Source organism: Scyliorhinus canicula, chromosome 8 (genome assembly GCF_902713615.1).
Source record: "Scyliorhinus canicula chromosome 8, sScyCan1.1, whole genome shotgun sequence".
Lineage (NCBI taxonomy): Eukaryota > Metazoa > Chordata > Chondrichthyes > Carcharhiniformes > Scyliorhinidae > Scyliorhinus > Scyliorhinus canicula.
This window is the reverse complement of record NC_052153.1, coordinates 148,863,128-148,884,665: the sequence shown is the minus strand read 5'-3', so window position 1 is coordinate 148,884,665 and position 21,538 is coordinate 148,863,128. Positions and strand designations below refer to the sequence as shown.

Below are 21,538 nucleotides of genomic sequence, written 5' to 3'. Positions count from 1 at the left end.
AGTTACATTTTAAGGCTGAACCTGCGAGCAGCTAGATGGAAACAACCATTGAGATCTAGATCTGTGAAATATTGAAAGCAATTTCTTGAGAGACATGAATTTTGGAAAGGTCTGAAGGCAACTGTTGGGGAAAGAGCTGAAGTATGAAAGCAACCAAAACAAAGCTGCTGCAGAACTTGGTTTTGTTGTGTGGAAATTGAAATGAGGCTAATGAAAATTGTTGAGCTGATTTCATGTTAGCTGTGATGAATGAAGAAATTTCAGGTATACTGTATTCTAAGTATTTGGTGAAGTAAGAGCTAAAAGTCTGGGTTAGAGCGTGCTTGACTGCTAAAATCATTTTTTTAAAGATTAAGTTGAAAGACAACAATGTTTTTAGGAGCCAGGAGGTGCAATTAACCATCGTAAAAAAACTTGGGCTAATGCAATTTTGTTTTGATTAAGGGGATCCCTGGGGAGTTAATTAGTTTCAACTTGGTGAGATGATGTCATTGCTGGGTGGAGATATAGGCTTCAGGCTTTTTAAGAGAGAATTTTCAGTTTAGTTCTATTCTGGATGAAGCTGAGACAAGTCAGGTTTTGCTGTCTGGAGTTTTTAAAGAGATCAACAGTGTTTAAAGCAGTGCAGACTTGTCTCAGCACAAAGGGGAACTGAAACAAGCCAACTGAAACAGCTTTTGAAGACATACAGCCAGAGTTTTTGACAGGAGTCAGATCTTTTCTGTAAAGCAGTGTCAAAAGATCTCTTTCTCAAAGAATATCTCTGTAAAGCAAGTATTGATCTGTGCCAATGGTATTTAAGGTGAACTGAGAGCAGATATGGTTGTTTTCCTTGTATAAAGATAGCAATTGAGGATATTGTATTTACTTTACTGAGCAGTATTGTTAAGGGGGTAATGCAAGCTATTTTTGGGTATGATGTTAAGATTTTAATGCTGTTTTTGTAATAAAATTTGTTTTACTATACTATATTCCTATTTATTTGTGCAATCACTCCTGGAGCGAAGTATCCTTTCCCCTGTCTTACAACATGAAAATAAAATATTGGGGTTTTGGTCTAGTATCCTAGCCACTGTTGGGGTCTGGTGGGATCATAATATAGCTGTAATTTTTTAAAATTGGTGTTGCCTTTTGTTTAGTTGGATGATTTAGACAATGGATATTTAAGGCTAATTGGTCCGAAGTAATTCACATTTTTAAAGGTAATGATTAAAAGTATAAATCAGTACACAGGAAAGAATCACTATTGATAGCCAATTTAAAGAAGTTTCTGCCTTGGTGCTCCCAGCTAACCGCCTCGCCAGGAGCACAAAAATGACCGTCATGTTTTTGATTTCTATATACATATGTACATATATATATATATTAGAGTTGGTTGAATGGCAATTATTTACATACTGCTTAGTAATTATAGAGGAGTTGATCAGAAAGCTGAAAATGTATCAGTTTATTCCAGAAATAGGTATTCTTTTCAGTGATCAATAATTACTTCTGGAAAACTTACCTCAAGATATCATGCATGCATGAAGGTTCTCTATAAAACTGATTAGGCATATCCTATCAAGAAATAAGAATGATCAATAAAACAGTATATTTAATTTCATTTAAATGAACAGAAAGGACTGATATCCAGTAAAGTTCAAACAACATTAATGGTATTGTATAATCAGATTGTTTGTGTTCTAGATTACCAAACTGCCCCTACTCTAGAACTCATATTTTAACTGAGTACAGAATATATCTCTAACATCTAAAAAACAAATGAAAAACTATCTTGTATATTTCAAAAGCTAACATTTGAAAAACAGACATGAAAAGATTTACCATGCATACAAGTTGCACTACTTCAGGAACATACTATTGTTCTGACAAATATTTGGCCATACAGTATATCACTCAAAGGATGAATAACTCACCCCCTCATCAGATAGGTACGCAAGGGTCAACTCGTTCCCGAATGAACAAGGAATTCAATAAGACTGTACTCACTTCCACAAGAATCAACTTTTTGTCCGTCTGCAGTCTATCGCCTAGCATCTGGAGCTTTTTGTATTTGTTGGCTCGTAATAAAAATTCTTGAAACAGAGTAGTCTGTGACTTGCTGGCATATACCTGAAAACCTGGTTCTGAGGCAAATCACAGGGTATATTTTTATAGATTGGAGAAAACGGATGTTTACATTTTATTCAATAAGTACAGTTTATATTAACATAAAGGATGTGCGTTAATGTATGGAGTGTTACATCTGAGATTGTTATGCTTAGAAGCACGGAATTTCTAAATTAGCAATGTCTTCATGGTATGCCAGCTGAATGGCTCCTTTTCAGCTTCATGACTAGGACCAGCAAACATCCAAGAAGAAGCCATAAAGGAGAAGGAAACATATTTTGCCTGAGTAGCAGAAATATTGCATTTTTCCCCCTTAGTTAATGCCAACCCCACCTTCCCCACTGTTATATTTACTTTTTAACAATATTAAAAACACTGCCTATGAAAACAAAAGATATGGTGAGAAGTGGGATAAGGATACGTAAGAAACTAAAAGTGCTTTGCCAGAGACAGAAACAAACCATTAAGGATTCTGTCCAATTATCATTTAGTACTGAAACTAGGACCAAAAAGTTTGTCTAAATTACCATCATTACTCATCCTCGTCCTCCCCATGGAGAGCGAGTACCACACTCTTAGCCAAAGCTTCTTTTAAAAAAATGGTGACAATGGAGGCTTCTGTAACCTCTCTCATTGCTCAAACACATTGCACATTAGTGATCTCACTTTAGGACCAACTGCCTGAGGATTGTTAGAAAACTAATAGCATTTTCAAAATAATAATTGAGCAAAATTAAACATACAAACTAGGAATAGGAATAGGCCACTTGGCCCTTCAAGCCTGCTTGCCACTTGATAGAATAATGGCTGATCTGGGCTTTCACTCCATTTCCCCGTGTGCCCCCACCCGAAATACTTCCTTCGGAGATCAAATGGCAATTTGAAACTGTTGACAGTTCCTTAGCATATTTTCTCCACTTCTAATTTTCAGCTTCTTCGACACTCATATTTGTTGTCACAAGTGTCATGAATATTATTGCGTCAATAATACATTTATGATCAAATAAGCTAAATGGGTAATGAAGGCTGCAATAGATTACACATCACTATTTTGAACATAAAAACTATGAATCTAGAATCTATGTTGTTATGTAACCTTGCAAATGCGTGACTAACCACAACAATGTTCTGAGGATTAATTTGTGTAAAAAAAAAAGTTTCCCTCAGTTGCCAGAAGAACCAAGTTATACAGAATGAAAAAAAAATTTCAGTTTCTGTTCATATTATTATGCATCTTAACCATTGTGACGTCATCAGTAAGTGCTGTGACGTAGTTGTTGTTGTTACCCGTGTATATTCTTATTTAATTGTCGTTAAGAATTAGAACCATCTATCTCTCTTTTAATGGCACTCAGTAATTTGGTCTCCACAGCCTTCTGTGGCAATGAGTTCCACAAATACCCCACCCTCTGGCTGAAGAAATTCCTCCTCATCTTAGTTTTAAAGGATCATCCCATCAGTCGGAGGCTGTGCCCTTGGGTTCAAGTTCTTCCTACAAGTGGAAACATTCTCTCCAAATCCACTCTATCTAGGCCTCTCAGTATCCTGCAGGTTTCAATAAGATCTCCCTCATCCTTCTAAACTCCAATCAGTACAGATTCAGAGTCCTCAACTGCACCTTGCATGACAAACTCTACATTCCTGGGATCATTCTTGTGTACCTCCCCTGGACCCTTTCCAAGGACAACACATCTTTCCTTAGACACAGGTACCAGAACTGCTTACAATGCTCCAAATTGGGTCTGACCAAAGCCTTATACAGCCTCAGAAGTACATCCCTGCTCTTGTATTTTAGCCTTCTTGGCATGAATGCTAACATTGCATTTGCCACCAAGGTAAAGGGTGCCAAGGAGGCCCGGCCAATCACGGCCACACATTCTGGTCCTGCCCCAGATTGTTGGGTTTTCGACAGCCTCCTTTGAGGCAATGTCCAAGGTGGTGGTGATGAGGCTGGAGCCTTGCCCAAGAGTGGCAGTCTTCTGGGCATCAGCCAAATCTCTTCATTGGGAGGAGGGCCGATGCCCTCGCCTTTACCTCCCTCATTGCCAGACAGTGAATCCTGCCCAGCTGCCGATCAAGGCACCGCCCAAAGCTGCAGACTGGTTGTCTGACCTATTGGAATTTCTCCAGATGGATAAAATTAAATCCACCATCCAGGGGTCGGAAGAGGGCTTCCATGAAACATGGGAGCCATTTCCCCAGTTGTTCCAAGACCTGTTTATAGCCAATAGCCAAAAAGCCTGAGGAAGGACTGGGTTGTCACGGTATAACAATGCAAGAGGGGGAAGAGGGAGGGGAATAAAAGGCATGGAGCCCAACTATGCCCAACAAATAACAAAATACACAGCATCATGTCAACCCAACAGGAACAAGACATAAGAGCTGATGAGGGAAGAAGGCACGGCAGCAACTAGGAGAGGGGAGGGGACAGGAAGAAAAGGGGAAGAGCGAAGCAGGGGAATCAGCTAAAACTAAACGCCGACTGGAGAATGTAAAACGAGAAGCTGTAACCGCTGTAAATAACAAAAGATACCGATATAACTAACGTTCTAACTGCTGACTGAATCTGCACATTATCCGTAAGACAATCTTGAACTAGAACTCCTAAGTCCCTTTGTGCTTTTGATTTCCTCAGCCTTTTCCCATTTAGAAAGTAGTCTATGCCTCAATTTGTCCGACCAAAGTGCATAACCTCTCAGTTTTCCACATTATATTCCATCTGCCACTTATTTGCCCACTCTCCTAGCCTGTCCAAGTCCTTCTGCAGCCGTGATTCCTCAATACTACCTGTCCCTCTGCATATCTTTGTGTCATCTGCAAACTTAGCAACAGTGCCCTTAGTTCCTTCTTCCAGATCATTAATGTATATTGTGAAAAGTTGTGGTCCCAACACCTCCCCTGAGGCACACCACAAGTCACCAGCTGCCATCCTGAAAAAGATCCCTTTATTCCCACTCTCTGCCTTCTGCCAGTCAGCCAATCCTCTATCCATGTCAGGATCTTACCCTTAACACAACGAGCTCTTAACTTATTTAACAATCTCCTATGCAGCACCTTGTCAAAGGCCCCTGGAAATCTAAGTAGATCATGCCCACGGGTTTTTGACTGTCTAACTTTTTTGTTACCTCCTCAAAGAATTCTGACAGATTTGTCAGACATGACCTCCCCTTGTCAAAGCCATGTGACTTAGTCCTATTTTATCATGCACTTCCAAGTACTCCGCCATCTCATCTTTAATAATGGACTCCAAAATCTTACCAGTGACTAAAGTCAGGCTAACTGGCCTATAATATCCTGTCTTCTGCCGCCCTCCCTTCTTAAACAGGGGTGTTACGTTAACCATTTTCCAGTCCTCTGAGGCCCTCCCTGCCTCCAGTGATTCCCGAAAGTTCACCAATGCTTCCACAATCTCCTCAGCTAACTCCTTTAGAACCTTGGGATGTAGTCCATCTGGTCCAGGTTATTTATTCCCCTTCAGTTTCCCCAGAATTCCCAAATCACTCAAGTGTCACCATAGATCAATTAGATCAGTATCTCTGAATACAAGCACATGGGCACATGCAGTTTACCAAAATCTGCTCTTACCATGATTAAAGCAGTCTTTAAATTCATCGTAGTTTTTAAATTTGTTGTCTGATAAAGGGTTTGTCCATTCCAGCAGCTGAATTTCCAGCTCCTTTACAAGAACTTGTATCGTAGCAGTCTTGCCAATGCCAGCAGCACCCGTTAGTAATAAGATGGAACTACCCTTTGATATGAAAATATGTAGGCTGAATTAAAATTCACATGTCAGGGAAATTTACAAAACTCTATTGTTATTAAATTTCAAACTCCAAATAAAGCAGCAAGTAAATAATACACCACATTGCAAGAATTGGTTGACACACCTCCAGAAAGTTCGAAGTAATTGTGATTAGTTTATTTTCCCAAACTTTCCAATTGCTCAACTGGTCAGGAAGGAATACCTGAACCACAAAGAGAAGTCCCATGATTTTGTGTAGAGCTGGTTGGTTTCAGCCAGGATGGTGGCAAGGACACTATAATTGGCCTCAGTTCCTTATTAAAAAAAGAGAACAAAACTGACCAAAGAAAAACGATGGGGAAAAATATACTTTCACATGATACACTTTTGTATACTAATAAGGAGTGAATGATGAAAACATTATGGGAACTGGTTTGCAATGGAATGGGCAAGTCAGGTTACAGACTCAGAGTGACACTACTATACCAAGGAAAATAGCATTTCCTTTTGCTCACTACTCACAGCTTCATAACAGAAATGTGATTTTCAGTGATGAAATGTAAAGGGAATGCATGAAGAGAGAGACTCGAGGGGAATAATTGCACAAATTGATAAAGGTGGCACGGCAAGTTGAGAAAACAGCTTTCTTACAAACTGGCACAAGGGTACAAAAGCAAGGAAGATGAATAAATTGCTGTGAATATCAAGTTCATGGTTAATCTTAATACTTAAGATAATGTCAAGATTATTGTTCTGAAGGTAAGGCAATTACAATTCTGGGCTTCAGTAATTGCCAGAATACCGAAAGAATTGGCAGTTCAGAAGGTTACCCAAGTTTATTAAATAGAGTCAGAATAGAAGAGAGAAGGGGAGGCACGGTTGCAGTGGTTAGCACTGTTGCCTGCGGTGCTGAGGATCCGGGTTCAATCCTGGCCTGGGGTCACTGTCTATATGGGTTTCACCCCACAACCCAAAGATGTGCAGAGTAGGTGAATTGGCCACACTAAATTGACCATTAATTGGATAAAAAGAATTGGGTACTCTAAATTGATTTAAAAAAACAGAAGAGAGAAATCCATAAAATATCAGGTTAGCTTACGACAGCAAAATGAGAGGAGGCCGACAAGTTTCTTAAAAGTACTTTAATTCAGCAAATAACATTACCTACATGAGGCCCAGTACACCTCACAACGGGTCCTCTCTCCTCAGCCCATACTGCCGACCTATATATCAGAGCTAATAAGTTAGCCCGCCCATAGTGGGGGAGCTTGCAGCACCAATGAGCACAGGGAAACAATTATCCCCAGCTGGATGTGTCCCACGCAAGTTATACATTCCTCTCCCCCTCCCCAAAGTCCGAAGACCCTCTGAAAGGAAGACAAGGAGAAGGCGTCGATGAAAGGAAAAAGGTTGAAGAAACAGAAGAAAACAAAAACTGGTGCAAACCAGCAGCGGCCAAACATAAGAACATAAGAACTAGGAGCAGGAGTAGGCCATCTGGCCCCTCGAGCCTGTTCCGCCATTCAATTAGATCATGGCTGATCTTTTGTGGACTCAGCTCCACTTTCCGGCCCGAACACCATAACCCTTAATCCCTTTATTCTTCAAAAAACTATCTATCTTTACCTTAAAAACATGTAATGAAGGAGCCTCAACTGCTTCACTGGGCAAGGAATTCCATAGATTCACAACCCTTTGGGTGAAGAAATTCCTCCTAAACTCAGTCCTAAATCTACTTCCCCTTATTTTGAGGCTATGTCCCCTAGTTCTGCTGTCACCCGCCAGTGGAAACAACCTGCCCGCATCTATCCTATCTATTCCCTTCATAATTTTAAATGTTTCTATAAGATCCCCCCTCATCCTTCTAAATTCCAACGAGTACAGTCCCAGTCTACTCAACCTCTCCTCATAATCCAACCCCTTCAGCTCTGGGATTAACCTAGTGAATCTCCTCTGCACACCCTCCAGCGCCAGTACGTCCTTTCTCAAGTAAGGAGACCAAAACTGAACACAATACTCCAGGTGTGGCCGCACTAACACCTTATACAATTGCAACATAACCTCCCTAGTCTTAAACTCCATCCCTCTAGCAATGAAGGACAAAATTCCATTTGCCTTCTTAATCACCTGTTGCACTTGTAAACCAACCTTCTGTGACTCATGCACTAGCACACCCAAGTCTCTCTGAACAGCGGCATGCTTTAATATTTTATCGTTTAAATAATAATCCCGCTTGCTGTTATTCCTACCAAAATGGATAACCTCACATATAACCTCTGATATATAAGTCGACAAAAGAAAAAAAAAAACAGCGTTTCTGTTCCAACGAGACACTATCGAACGGGAGAGCAAGATGGGCCAGCGTACACGCCGCCACATCATTACATCTGGGCCGATACCCACACTAGTTACACAGGGGCAAAGTCACCAGCAGTCGAACCCGGAGACAGCGCGCCACACAAATCGGACCCATCAACCAGAGGCCCAATCGGCGTGGCGGTCCTTCCAGCCACAGAGGGACTAGGTGGGGGGTGGGAACAGACAACCTGCAGCTTCATCTCCACCATAGAAAAAGGGGACGCAAGGAGTTTTCTGAAAAGCCAGGGAGCTGTCGTCCTGAAGTTCTTCCTGTAGATGTCATATGGTTACATAAAACTACAGTTTTAAAAGAAACAGTAGGGTCCCTTGCATGCCGCTATAGGACCAGTATTCCCATATCGAACGCCCAGCCAATGCAACAGGATTAATTGACTTGTGCACCGCACCGGTTTCTGCAGCACACAACCCGCCAGTGTCTCTAGTCATCAACCATCAGCGGCAGGCAACCATCAGCTATCAGGTGGAACCACTGCAGCAAACCCTCGACTAATCGGTCATGGAACAGCCCAGACAACACAATGCCGCACACACAACCCGAATGAAGTTCCAACAGGGTGGCATCAAACTAGAGAACAGACTCCCCCGGTGGACCACTCTGCCGGAGCAAATCACATTGCAAAACGACGGAAATGGACAGAAATGTTGTGCGACAGTCAGATGATGCTGCAACTGGTACTGCCGGAACCACCAGGCCCGGACCTCTCCAACTGTTCGCGCTCCACAAACTGCCAACAAAACCTCGGCTTGGTGGTCGCCTTCTATGTCGCTACAGGCTCTGAAAAAATGTCACAGCAATGAACTCCGTACCTTACGCAAACCATGTTTGTCGGGGTGGGGGTGATTCCGGTGAACAGGAAACACGTTGACAGCACCAATGCACCCTCGGCGACAGTTTAGAAAAGCAAGGGGAGTCCGACGGGTTTCTTAAAAGTATTTTTATTCAGCAGACATTACCTACGCGAGGTCCAGTACACCTCTCTCCTCAGCTCCACCCCTGGCTGAACGTTTACATCAGAGCTAATAAGCTACCCCGCCCATAGTGGGGAAGCTTGCAACACCAATGAGCAGAGGGAAACAGTCATCCCCATCTGGATGTTCCCATGCAAGTTATAAAACTTACTTAGCTGGAGAATTTATAAAATGAAGGATAATTAACGTAGAGGTACTTTTGAGGATAGCCCAGAGCAGGGTATGTTAGCATGGAGATGGGTGGAACTCAGGAAGGTTTTGTGGTTTCAATGTATCTGTGTGTTGGTGAGGGTTTTTTAAACAGCAGTTTGGACCTAGACTGGCATGCAAGCTCACAGAGAAATTAGTCAAAATAAAAGACCCGTGCTGTAAGCAGAGTTGTTTTTTTAATATTTATAAAATTAGAGTACACAATTCATTTTTTCCAATTCAGGGGCAATTTAGCATTGCCAATCCACCTACCCTGCAAATCTTTGGGTTGTGGGGGAGAAACCCACGCAAACACGGGGAGAATATGCAAACTCCACACAGACAGTGACCTAGGGACGGGATCCAACTTGGGCACCAATGCACCCTCGGCGACAGTTTAGAAAAGCAAGGGGAGTCCGACGGGTTTCTTAAAAGTATTTTTATTCAGCAGACATTACCTACGCGAGGTCCAGTACACCTCTCTCCTCAGCTCCACCCCTGGCTGAACGTTTACATCAGAGCTAATAAGCTACCCCGCCTGGGGTAGTGCTAACCACTGCACCACCGTGCTACCCCTGCTGTAAGCAGAGTTAAACACTGACTTCATCATTGACCGTAAGGAAGACGGGTGACGCTCAATCTCAGTTTGACGTTTGTGGGGGACAGACACTGGAAGATTGTGTAGTCTGAAGCGGGAGAATCTACTGGGCTGAATTCCTTTCGCCACTTTTCTGCCCACCTGACCAGTGCGCATCACAAAAGGAATCTCGATGTTTCCCGATCACAGCTGACTTTCACAGCATGTCATCATGGAAAGATATCACAATGAGCAGCTCCTCAACTCACATGGTCGAATGTTTTGTTGAGATCGATATTCAGTGTTTCACATCAAATTCATTATTTTTGCAGTACAGTTACGAGTGTTTTGTAGACAAGCATAGCAGCCAATTAGTATAAAGCAAGGCTCCGTACAGCAACTAGCTAAAAAACCAGTGAAAATATTTTGGTAATTTTAATTGAAAGATAAATACTGGCTAATAAACCAAGAGAACTCCTCCACTCTTATTCATGATGTCAAAAACATTCCATCAGCTCTGCACTGGTGTTTTAAGCAAAGCCATATTCTTAAATTCTAACTTTGAGTGACACCATGTCCTTTGCTACTACTGAGCCAAGCTGACTCTTGAAAGTTGGAGCCAGAAAAGCAGAGTAGGTGGTCATTCAGCCATATTCTGATTTGACTTTTTGGGAGCACAATTTGACCCAATAATTGTCCTTTGGTTCTGATTACTACCTCAGTCAACTCCTTTGCTACTCTGGAGAAGAGAAATTATATTGTTAGAGGGATTTTAAGTTAAATAAATGCATCAAAGGAAATACAGCCAACAGATACTTAGTAACTTGAGGAAGCCAGCGGTAATTGAACAAGGATTTATTGAACCATATACAATACTCTACCCACAACAATAACTCTCTCCCAATCCAGTCCTTGTTGGGACAACCAACAACTTGGCCTTGGCCCCTCTCATCCTGCCCAGACCCTCCCGGAACACTTTGGGGATGTGTGCTCAGTGCGTCGTACAGATTCCCAGTGCCCATCTGAAAAAAACCTGCTGCCAGTTGAAATGGAGGACTCGCAACCAGTCACTCCCCAGCAAATTGGTCCCTGGTCCCCGTACCACAACCAAGGGACGACAGACATCTGTTGCCCATGATGCTCAATGCCTCACTGGTATAGGTCACCAACCTTGCCGTTGCATTGCACAACATCAGCGGCATGATCCCTGCGCAAAGACATCAAAATGTCTGATGTCCATGATAGAAACAGCAGCTCCAGTGTCTATTTCCATCACTACAGAATTGATTTGTAACAAGACCCGGATCGGCACTACCTTCAGGGTTGTGACACAGTTCAGCTGCATCCAAAAGTCCTCGTTATCCGGGGGGCCCACGAGCAAGGCCCTAGCTTGTCATGATCTCTGCGGCCGCCTTGGATAGTGTTTTCCACGCCAAATCTGGCAGCTCTGGCCATCATATCATAGAATTTACAGTGCAGAAGGAGGCCATTCAGCCCATCGAGTCTGCACCGGCTCTTGGAAAGAGCACCCTACCCAACGTCAACAACTCCACCCTATCCCCATAACCCAGTAACCCCACCTAACACTAAAGGCAATTTTGGACACTAAGGGCAATTTACCATGGCCAATTCACCTAACCTGCACATCTTTGGACTGTGGGAGGAAACCGGAGCACCCGGAGGAAATCCACGCACACACGGGGAGGATGTGCAGACTCCACACAGACAGTGACCCAAGCCGGAATCGAACCTGGGACCCTGGAGCTGTGAAGCGATTGTGCTATCCACAATGCTACCGTGCTGCCCCATGTGTCCTCCGATCACACATTTAGCAATGTGGCTGGCACTCCTCCACGAGCTAAGGGGAGGCGTCCCACAGGTCAGTGGTGGCTCCCGAGACAACCAACAACTGCGGGCGCTGCTTGGCCAGTTTTTATGTGTAGTTTTTAATGAGCTCCAGCTGGGTGGCCTTCCCTGGGTGAGAGGCTTATGGTCATGTGATCCCCGAAGAGATCGACAATGGTTTTCCCATGGTCCTTTGCGCGTTATGACAATATGTATCAGAAACGATTATAGCCAACCTTCCCAGAAAACTAAAATACTTACGTAAACAGTAAACTACACATCAAATGCAACCTATACGCCTCCAGGACTAATATCAGTTGCCAAAACAAACCTTGTGTTCCTGCAGTGCCTTAGTCAGTGTAAAAGCAGCACTGAGTCAGAACAGATCAGGACATTAAAAGGACAATAATGCAGTCAGAGAGATTAGGGTAGCTTTCAAGAGATAAGGGAAAAACAGAGTGCCAGCTGGGTGGATTCCATCACGCCTGGGACAAAGACACCTGGTTAATGTAAGCCTACATGCAAACATGCTTGGAATTAAAGCAATGCACTTTATGTATGACTTAAACTGTACAAATATAGTCAGACTATGGAATTGGGCAGAGTGCTATTTCAGTGGTTTCTCTGAAATAGAGCTCTCCCTGCTAGAATAAATAGACCAAAACCTGTGCCCAAGGCTCCAGTGTTTAATTTGTGGAAGTCCACCAAACAAATTTTCATATCCATACCCTGGAGACAAATTAAAAATCCATTGAAAACCACAAGACAATGAAAGCAAACAAGTGCAGAGACTCACCTGCTGGTTATCTCTCTCTATTGTATGGGCTTTTAGCCAATTTTCAACCTCTTCAATTTTCTTCTTGTGAACTGCAAGTTCACTCTGAAACAGGAGAAAACACAAAACAACTTTTTTTTAAAATAAATGTTTTTTTATTGAGTTTTCATATTTTATATATGACAGATTACAAATTATTAGAGGAAAAGAAAAAAGAAAACACAAAAATTTAACATGAATATTTACAGGTAAGCATCTTCATAACAACAATTGTGGCCACCCCCTTTAGCCAGCATACATATTTTACATTCCCCAGTATGGCCGAGGCACATGTTTATAGGCATTCATTTATAGTTTGGTTTTGGGCCTTGGCTTGCCATCAAACCCCCATAACGAGCCCGTAAACCCCCCCCCCCCCCCCCCCCCCCCCCCCCGGGCTACCTTCCCCCGATTCCCGTCCATTTTCCCAATTCTTGGCCACCCGACTATACTTCCTCTTGTACGTTGGCCACAAACAGGTCCCGGAACAGTTGCATGAATGGCTCCCACGTTCTGTGGAAGCCGTCGTCCGACCCTCGGATGGCGAATTTGATTTTCTCCATTTGGAGAGATTCCGAGATGTCGGACAGCCAGTCTGCAGCTCTAGGCGGAGCTGCTGACCGCCAGCCAAACAGGATTCTACGGCGGACGATCAGGGAGGCAAAGGCAAGGACGTCCGCCCTCCTCCCCAGGAATAGATCTGGCTGGTCTGAAACCCCGAAGACCGACACTATCGGGCATGGCTCCACCCTCACCCCCACCACTTTGGACATAGCCTCGAAGAAGGCTGTCCAGTACTCCACAAGTCTGGGGCAAGACCAGAACATGTGGGCGTGGTTGGCCGGGTCTCTTTGGCACCGCTCACATCTGTCCTCCACCTCCGGGAAGAACCTACTCATACGGTTTCTCGTTAAGTGGGCTCTATGTACCACTTTTAGTTGCGTCAGGCTGAGCCTTGCGCACGTGGAGGTGGAGTTGACCCTATGCAGTGCTTCGCTCCAGAGTCCCCACCCTATCTCCATCCCCAGGTCGTCCTCCCATTTCCTTCTTGTTGCGTCCAGTACGGTGTCGTCCCTATCTACCAGTCGGCCATACATGTCACTACAGTTCCCTTTCTCTAGGATACTTGCGTCCAGTAGGTCTTCCAGTAGTGTCTGTCGTGGCGGTTGTGGGTACGTCCTTGTCTCCTTTCGTAGGAAGTTTTTGAGCTGCAGGTACCGTAGCTCGTTCCCCCCAGCTAGCTGAAATTTCTCTGTCAGTTCGTCCAGTGTTGCGATCCTGTCGTCCGTGTATAGGTCCCTGACTGTCAGTGTCCCCCCGTCCTGTCTCCACCTTTTGAAGGTGGCGTCAGTCAGTGCTGGTTTGAACCTATGGTTGTTGCAGATGGGAGCCTTGTCCGACATTTTGTACAGGCCAAATTGCTGCCGCAGTTGGTTCCAGGATTGGAGGGTGGCTGTCACCACTGGGCTGCTGGAGTGTTTTTTGGGTGGGGATGGGAGTTCTGCCGTGGCGAGGGCCCGGAGGGAGGTTCCCATGCAGGAGGCCTCCTCCGCACGTACCCACTCGGCTTCTGGCTCCTGGATCCATCCCCTTACTCGCTCGGCTGTTGCCGCCCAGTGGTAGAATTGTAGATTCGGGAGGGCTAGCCCCACCCCTGGTTTTTGTTTTTTGTAGGACCTGCTTTGGGATCCTAGCATTTTTACCCCCCCCATACGAACGCCATGATAAGCTTGTCCAGCGCTTTGAAAAAGGCCTTGGGGATGTAGATCGGAATGGATCTAAACAGGAAGAGGAACCTGGGCAGTACGTTCATTTTGATCGTCTGGACTCTCCCCGCGAGGGAGAGCGGGAGTGTGTTCCATCTTTGCAGGTCCTTTTTAACTTCCTCCATCAGGCTGATGAGGTTCCATTTGTGGATCCCTTTCCAGTCATGGGCTATTTGGATCCCCAGGTAGCGGAATTTATGTCGGGCTTGTTTGAACGGCAGCCCCTTTAGTGCTGCCCCCCCCCCCCCCCCCCCCCCCCCCCCCGCCCCTTGCGGGTGTACTGGGAAGATCTCACTTTTGCTCATGTTGAGTTTGTAGCCCGAGAAGGCTCCAAACTCTTTCAGGAGCGCGATGATTCCGTCCATGCTGCTTTGTGGGTCCGAGATATAGAGGAGCAGATCATCCGCATAGAGTGAGACTCTGTGCTCTCTACCTCCCCTTCGGATCCCCCTCCAATTTTTTGCTGCCCTGAGCGCGATTGCTAGCGGTTCGATTGCTAGTGCGAACAGCAGCGGGGACAAAACAACACTTTTAAGAGAAATATCATCATAGCCGTGTATTGAAATATATTAAGAAACGGACCTGTAGCTTTTCAGTAATACATATTACAAATAGTTGTGCATTACATCAGTCATTAGCTTGCAATCACAACATTGTTAAAGCACAAGAGAAGGCCATTTGGTCCATTATGCCTCTGCTGGCTTTCCGAATGAGCAATTCAGCTAGTGATATTCCCTTGCCCTCCCCATTACTTTGGATATTCTTCATTTTCCGATTATAATCCAATTGTCTCTTGAATTCCTTGATTGAACCTACCTCCACTTCACTTTCAGACAGTGCATTTCAGATCTTAGCCACTCACTGTGTGTAAAAGTGTCTCCTCCTGTCTCCATTGCTTCTTTTGCCAATTACCTTAAACATTGACCTAACATTCTCACCATTTCCCCCACCCATCTACTCTGTCAAAATCCCTTGTGATTTTGAATACTTCTTTTCATCAAGGAAAACAGTCCCAACTTCTCCAAGCTATCTTCACAACTAAAAATTCCTCATGCCAGGAACCATTCTCGTGCACTCCCTCTAATGCCTTCATATCCTTCCTACAGTATAGCGTCCAGGATTGGATGCAATACTCCAGTTTTTTTTAAATTAAAAATTGTTCTTTAGTTAAGAGTGGCCAATTATCTTTGTTCCAATTAACGGGCAATTTCTTCAAAACGTACTAAAATGTCAGCGTCGGGGGGGGGGGGGGGGGGGGGGGGGGGGGGGGGGGTTCTCTTTCTTTTCTTTGGGTAAAGGGGGTTCGAGGGTTATACTGAATAAAAGTTTAAGGTGGGAGGTAGGCTGGATTATATAGATGTAGGGTTTGTTATTTTATGTTATTGTATTGCTACATGATGTTATTACATCACAGTTCGTATGTTATGGCTCTTTGACTCTATATGTTTCTGTATTTTTCTGGCAATTCCTCCAATCTTTTAACAAAAAAGTAAACGCCTTAAGAGGCAACACTCCCTTATTGATGGTTAACTATAAAAATGCAAGGGCAGCACGGTGGCCTAGTGGTTAGCACAACCGCCTCACGGCGCTGAGGTCCCAGGTTCGATCCCGGCTCTGGGTCACTGTCCATGTGGAGTTTGCACGTTCTCCCCGTGTCTGCGTGGGTTTCGCCCCCACAACCCAAAAATGTGCAGAGTAGGTGGATTGGCCACGCTAAATTGCCCCTTAATTGGAAAAAATAATTGGCTAATCTAAATTTAAAAAAAAAAACTATAAAAATGCCATAATATCACTCAAAGGCAGACTGCTGTAGCTTTAATGAAGGCATACCGCACAACCTTTCAAACCCACCCCAACTCTACTGTGGAAATCCAAGAGTTCAGAACAAGACTGCTTTCTGCTTGACTGGATAGCCAATTCAAACTGCACATTCTCCCAGCCCAGAGCTGTTTCTCTGTTTCTGGGAGATCTCTCTCATATAGACAACCCCTAATCAATTCAAAATCTCTCTTCAAATATCCCTTTCCCCTTTCATTTATGATTCCACTGTCCTCAGCACTTCTTTGAATTCAACTTTTCCAAATATAACATCTTTTATCTTTTCCTATGGCCTCTACTTTTAGGTCAAATAAAATTTAATTTCTTTCTGTTTATTTTTATAATTGTTTCCTAATGTCCTTTAGGGAAGGAAACCTGCCATCCTTACCGGGCCTAAATGTGACTCCAGACCCATAGCAATGTGGTTGACTCTTAAATGCCCTCTGAAATGGCCTAGCATGCCACTCAGTAAACAGAATGAAACCGAACGGACCACCCGGAATCGACCTAGGCACCAGAAATGACAACGGCAAACCCAGCCCAGTCGACCCTGCCAAGTCTTCTTTTCAAACATCTGGGGGCTTGTGCCAAAGTTGGGAAAGCTGTCTCAACAGCCTGACATTGTTTGTAAGATAGGATTGTGTGAGTATGACTATGTCCCAGACACCACTATCACATTCCTATGTATGTCCTGCCTCACTGGCAGGACAGACCAGAAGAGGTGGCGGCACAGTGTACAGTCGGGAGGAAGTTGCCCTGGGAGTCCTCAACATCGACTCTAGACCCCTTGAAGTCTCATGGCTTCAGGTTAAACATGGGCGAGGAAACCTCTTGCTGACCACCATGTACCGGCTACCATCAGCTGATGAATCGGTACTCCTCCTTGTTGAACACCATTTAGAGGAAGCACTAAGGTTGGCAAAGACATTATGAGGGACTTCAATGAGCATCATCAAGAGTGGCTCGGTAGTACCACCACAGATAGAGCTGGCCGTGTCCTAAAGGTCATAACTGCTAGACTGGGACTGCAAGTGGTGAGGGAACCGAGAAGAGAGGAAAACATACTTCATCTCATTCTCACCAATCTGCCTGCTGAAGGTGCATCTGTCCATGACAGCATCGGTAGAAATGACTACCGCACAGTCCTTTTGAAGACGAAGTTCCAGCTTCACATTGAGGATACCCTCCATTGCGTTGTGTGGCACTACCACCCTGCTAAATGGGATAGATATTGAACAGATCGAGCAACTCAAGACTGGGCAGCCATGAGGCGCTTTGGGCCATCAGCAGCAGCAGAATTGTATTCAACCACAATCTGCAACCTCATGGTCCGGCCCATCCCCACTCTACCATTACCAAGCTAGGAGGATCAATCCTGGTTCAATGGAGAGTGCAGGAGAGCATGCCAGGCATACCAACAAATTACGTGCCAACCTACATTTCCTCAAAGAGCGAGAAGGGAGCCCGGAGTTTACAGAGACTGCATCTGACTGGGAGCAGAGTCGGAGGGCGGAGTTCCAGTTGGTCCACAGTGCAGCTATATTCTGTAAGGTAAGAGGGGATGGAGGCTAGGGCAGTTGCATGCTGTTCCTGTAGGATGTGGGTGGTGAGGGATACCACCGGTGTCCCCGCTGACTATACTTGCGGGAAGTGCACCCAACTCTAGCTCCTCAGAGACCGTGTTAGGGAACTGGAGCTGGATGAACTTCGGATCATCCGGGAGGCAGAGGGGGTTATAGAGAAGAGTTACACGGAAGTAGCCACACCCACGGTACAGGACAAAAGTAGCTCGGTTACAGTCAGAGGAAAGAAAACGAACTGGCAGACAGTGCAGGGATCCCTCGTGGCCGCTCCCCTTCAAAACAAGTATACTGTTTTGGATATTGTTGGGGGGGGGGGGGGGGGGGGGGGGGGGAATGACCTACCGGGGGAAGGCCCTAGTGGCCAGGTCTCTGGCACTGAGTCTGGCTCTGGGGCTCAGAAGGGAAGGGGGGAGAATAGAAAAGCAATAGTGATAGGAGACTCAATGGTTAGGGGAATAGATAGGAGATTCTGTGGTCGCGAGCGAGACTCCCGGAAGATATGTTACCACCCGGGTGCCAGGGCCAGGGATGTCTCGGATCGTGTCTTCAGGATCCTTAAGGGGGAGGGTGAGCAGCTAGAAGTCGTGGTGCACATTGGTACCAATGACGTAGGTAGGAAAAGGGGTGTAGATGTAATAAACAAGTTTAGGGAGTTAGGCTGGAAGTTAAAAGCTAGGACAGACAGAGTTGTTATCTCTGGTTTGTTACCGGTGCCACGTGATACCAAGGCTAGGAATAGGGAGAGAGGGGCAGCACAGTGGCCTAGTGGTTAGCACAACCGCCTCACGGTGCTGAGGTCTGAGGTTCGATCCCGGCTCTGGGTCACTGTCCGTGTGGAGTCTGCACATTCTCCCCATGTCTGCGTGGGTTTCGCCCCCACAACCCAAAAAAATGTGCAGATTAGGTGGATTGGCCACGCTAAAATTGCCCCTTAATTGGAAAAAATAATTGGGTAATCTAAATTTATAAAAATAAAAAAAAAGGAATAGGGAGAGAGTGCTGTTGAACACATGGCTGCAGGAATGGTGTAGGAGGGAGGGCTTCAGGTATTTGGATAATTGGAGTGCATTCTGGGGGAGGTGGGACCTGTACAAGCAGGACAGGTTGCATCCGAACCAGAGGGGCACTAATATCTTGGGAGGGAGGTTTTCTAGTACTCTTCGGGAGGGTTTAAACTAATTTGGCAGGGGAATGGGAACCGGACTTGTAGTCCAGCAACTAAGGTAGCCGATGTTCAGGACGTCAAAGCATGTAGTGAGGCAATGGGGAAGGTAACACTGACAAAGGAGAGTACTTGCAGGCACGGAGATGCAAGAAGCATCAGGAATAAGGTGGGTGAACTTAAGGCATGGATCGGTACTTGGGACTACGATGTGGTGGCCATCACGGAAACTTGGATAGAAGAGGGTCAGAAATGGTTGTTGGAGGTTCCTGTTTATAGATGTTTCAATAAGATTAGGGAGGGTGGTAAAAGATGTGGGGGGGGTGGGGGGGGGGGTTTGCATTGTTAATTAGAGATGGTATAACAGCTGCAGAAAGGCAGTTCAAGGAGGATCTGCCTACTGAGGTAGTATGGGTTGAAGTCAGAAATAGGAAAGGAGCAGTCACCTTGTTGGGAGTTTTCTATAGGCCCCCCAATAGCAGCAGAGATGTGGAGCAACAGATTGGGAAACAGATTTTGGAACGGTGCAGATATCACAGGGTAGTACAGTAGTCATGAGTGACTTCAATTTCCCAAATATTGAGTGGAAACTCTTTAGATCAAATACTTTGGATGGGGTGGTGTTTGTGCAGTGTGTCCAGGAAGTATGTAGATTGGCTGACCAGAGGGGAGGCCATATTGGATTTGGTACTTGGTAATGAACCTGGGCAAGTGATAGATTTGTTAGCGGGGGAGCATTTTGGAGACAGCGACCACAATCCTGTGACTTTCACTTTAGTAATGAAGAGGGATAGGTTCATGCAACAGGATAAGGTTTACAATTGGGGGAAGGGTAAATACGATGCTGTCAGAGAAGAACTGAAGTGCTTAAGTTGGGAACATAGGCTGTCAGGGAAGGACACAATTGAAATGTGGAACTTGTTCAAGGAACAGATACTACGTGTCCTTGATATGCATGTCCCTGTCAGGCAGGGAAGAGATGGTCGAGTGAGGGAACCATGGTTGATAAGAGAGGTTGAATGTCTTGTTAAGAGAAGAAGGGTACTGGGTACTTAGGTAAGGCTGAGGAAACAAGGTTCAGACAGGGCGCTGGAGGGATACAAGACAGCCAGGAGGGAACTGAAGAAAGGGATTAGGAGAGCTAAGAGAGGGCATGAAAAATCTTTGGCCGATAGGATCAAGGAAAATACCAAGGCCGTTTACACATAGGTGAAAAATATGAGAATGACTAGAGCGAGGGTAGGTCCGATCAAGGACAGTAGCGGGAGATTGTGTATTGAGTCTGAAGAGATAGGAGAGGTCTTGAACGAGTACTTTTCTTCAGTATTTACGAATGAGAGGGGCCATATTGTTGGAAAGGACAGTGTGAAACAGACTGGTAAGCTTGAGGAGATACTTGTCAGGAAGGAAGATATGTTGTGCATTTTGAAAAACTTGAGAATAGACAAGTCCCCTGGGCCTGACGGGATATATCCAAGGATTCTATGGGAGGCAAGAGATGAAATTGCAGAGCAATTATCTTTTCGTCCTCGCTGTCAACAGGGATGGTACCAGGGGATTGGAAAGAGGCGAATGTCGTGCCCCTGTTCAAAAAAAGGAATAGGGATAAGCCTGGAAATTACAGGCAGTTAGTCTTACGTCGATGGTAGGCAAAGTAATGGAAAGGGTACTGAGGGATAGGATTTCTGAGCATCTGGAAAGACACTGCTTGACTAGGGATAGTCAGCACGGATTTGTGAGGGGTAGGTCTTGCCTCACAAGTCTTATTGAATTCTTTGAGGAGGTGACCAAGCATGTGGATGAAGGTAAAGCAGTGGATGTGGTGTACATGGATTTTAATAAGGCATTTGATAAGGTTCCCCATGGTAGACTTATGCAGAAAGTAAGGAGGCATGGGATAGTGGGAAATTTGGCCAGTTGGATAATAAACTGGCTAACCGATAGAAGTCAGAGTGTGGTAGTGGTTGGCAAATATTCAGCCTGGAGCCCAGTTACCAGTGGCATACCGCAGGGATCAGTTCTGGGTTCTCTGCTGTTTGTGATTTTCATTAATGATTTGGATGAGGGAGTTGAAGGGCGGGTCAGTAAATTTGCAGATGATACGAAGATTGGTGGAGTTGTGGATAGTGAGGAGGGCTGTTGTCGGCTGCAAAGAGACATAGATAGGATGCAGAGCTGGGCTGAGAAGCGGCAGATGGAGTTTAACCCTGAAAAGTGTGAGGTTGTCCATTTTGGAAGGACAAATGAATACAGAATACAGGGTTAACGGTAGGGTTCTTGGCAATGTGGAGGAGCAGAGAGATCTTGGAGTGTATGTTCATAGATCTTTGAAAGTTGCCACTCAAGTGGATAGAGCTGTGAAGAAGGTCCATGGTGTGCTAGCGTTCATTAGCAGAGAGATTGAATTTAAGAGCTGTGAGATGATGATGCAGCTGTACAAAACCTTGGTAAGGCCACATTTGGAGTACTGTGGGCAGTTCTGGTCGCCTCATTTTAGGAAGGATGGGGAAGCTTTGGAAAAGGTGCAAAGGAGATTTACCAGGATGTTGCCTGGAATGGAGAGTAGGTCTTACGAGGAAAGGTTG

General features: G+C 45.0%; 1 protein-coding gene across 3 annotated transcripts in view; it reads right to left on the bottom strand.

The window, feature by feature from the left end:
• rad17 (RAD17 checkpoint clamp loader component) overlaps positions 1–21,538 on the bottom strand; it is a 94,163-nt gene that overhangs the window by 39,839 nt on the left and 32,786 nt on the right. For 2 of the 3 annotated variants that reach the window (XM_038805398.1, XM_038805397.1), the window contains exons 4-7: positions 12,607–12,690; positions 5,695–5,857; positions 1,990–2,126; positions 1,505–1,557 (exon numbers count right to left, since the gene is read on the bottom strand). In XM_038805398.1, coding sequence (XP_038661326.1) covers positions 1,505–1,557; positions 1,990–2,126; positions 5,695–5,857; positions 12,607–12,690 — 437 coding nt within the window. Of the gene's footprint in view, positions 1–1,504; positions 1,558–1,989; positions 2,127–5,694; positions 5,858–5,996; positions 6,166–12,606; positions 12,691–21,538 lie in introns of all 3 variants that reach the window. The other variant, XM_038805399.1, reaches the window with a different exon arrangement.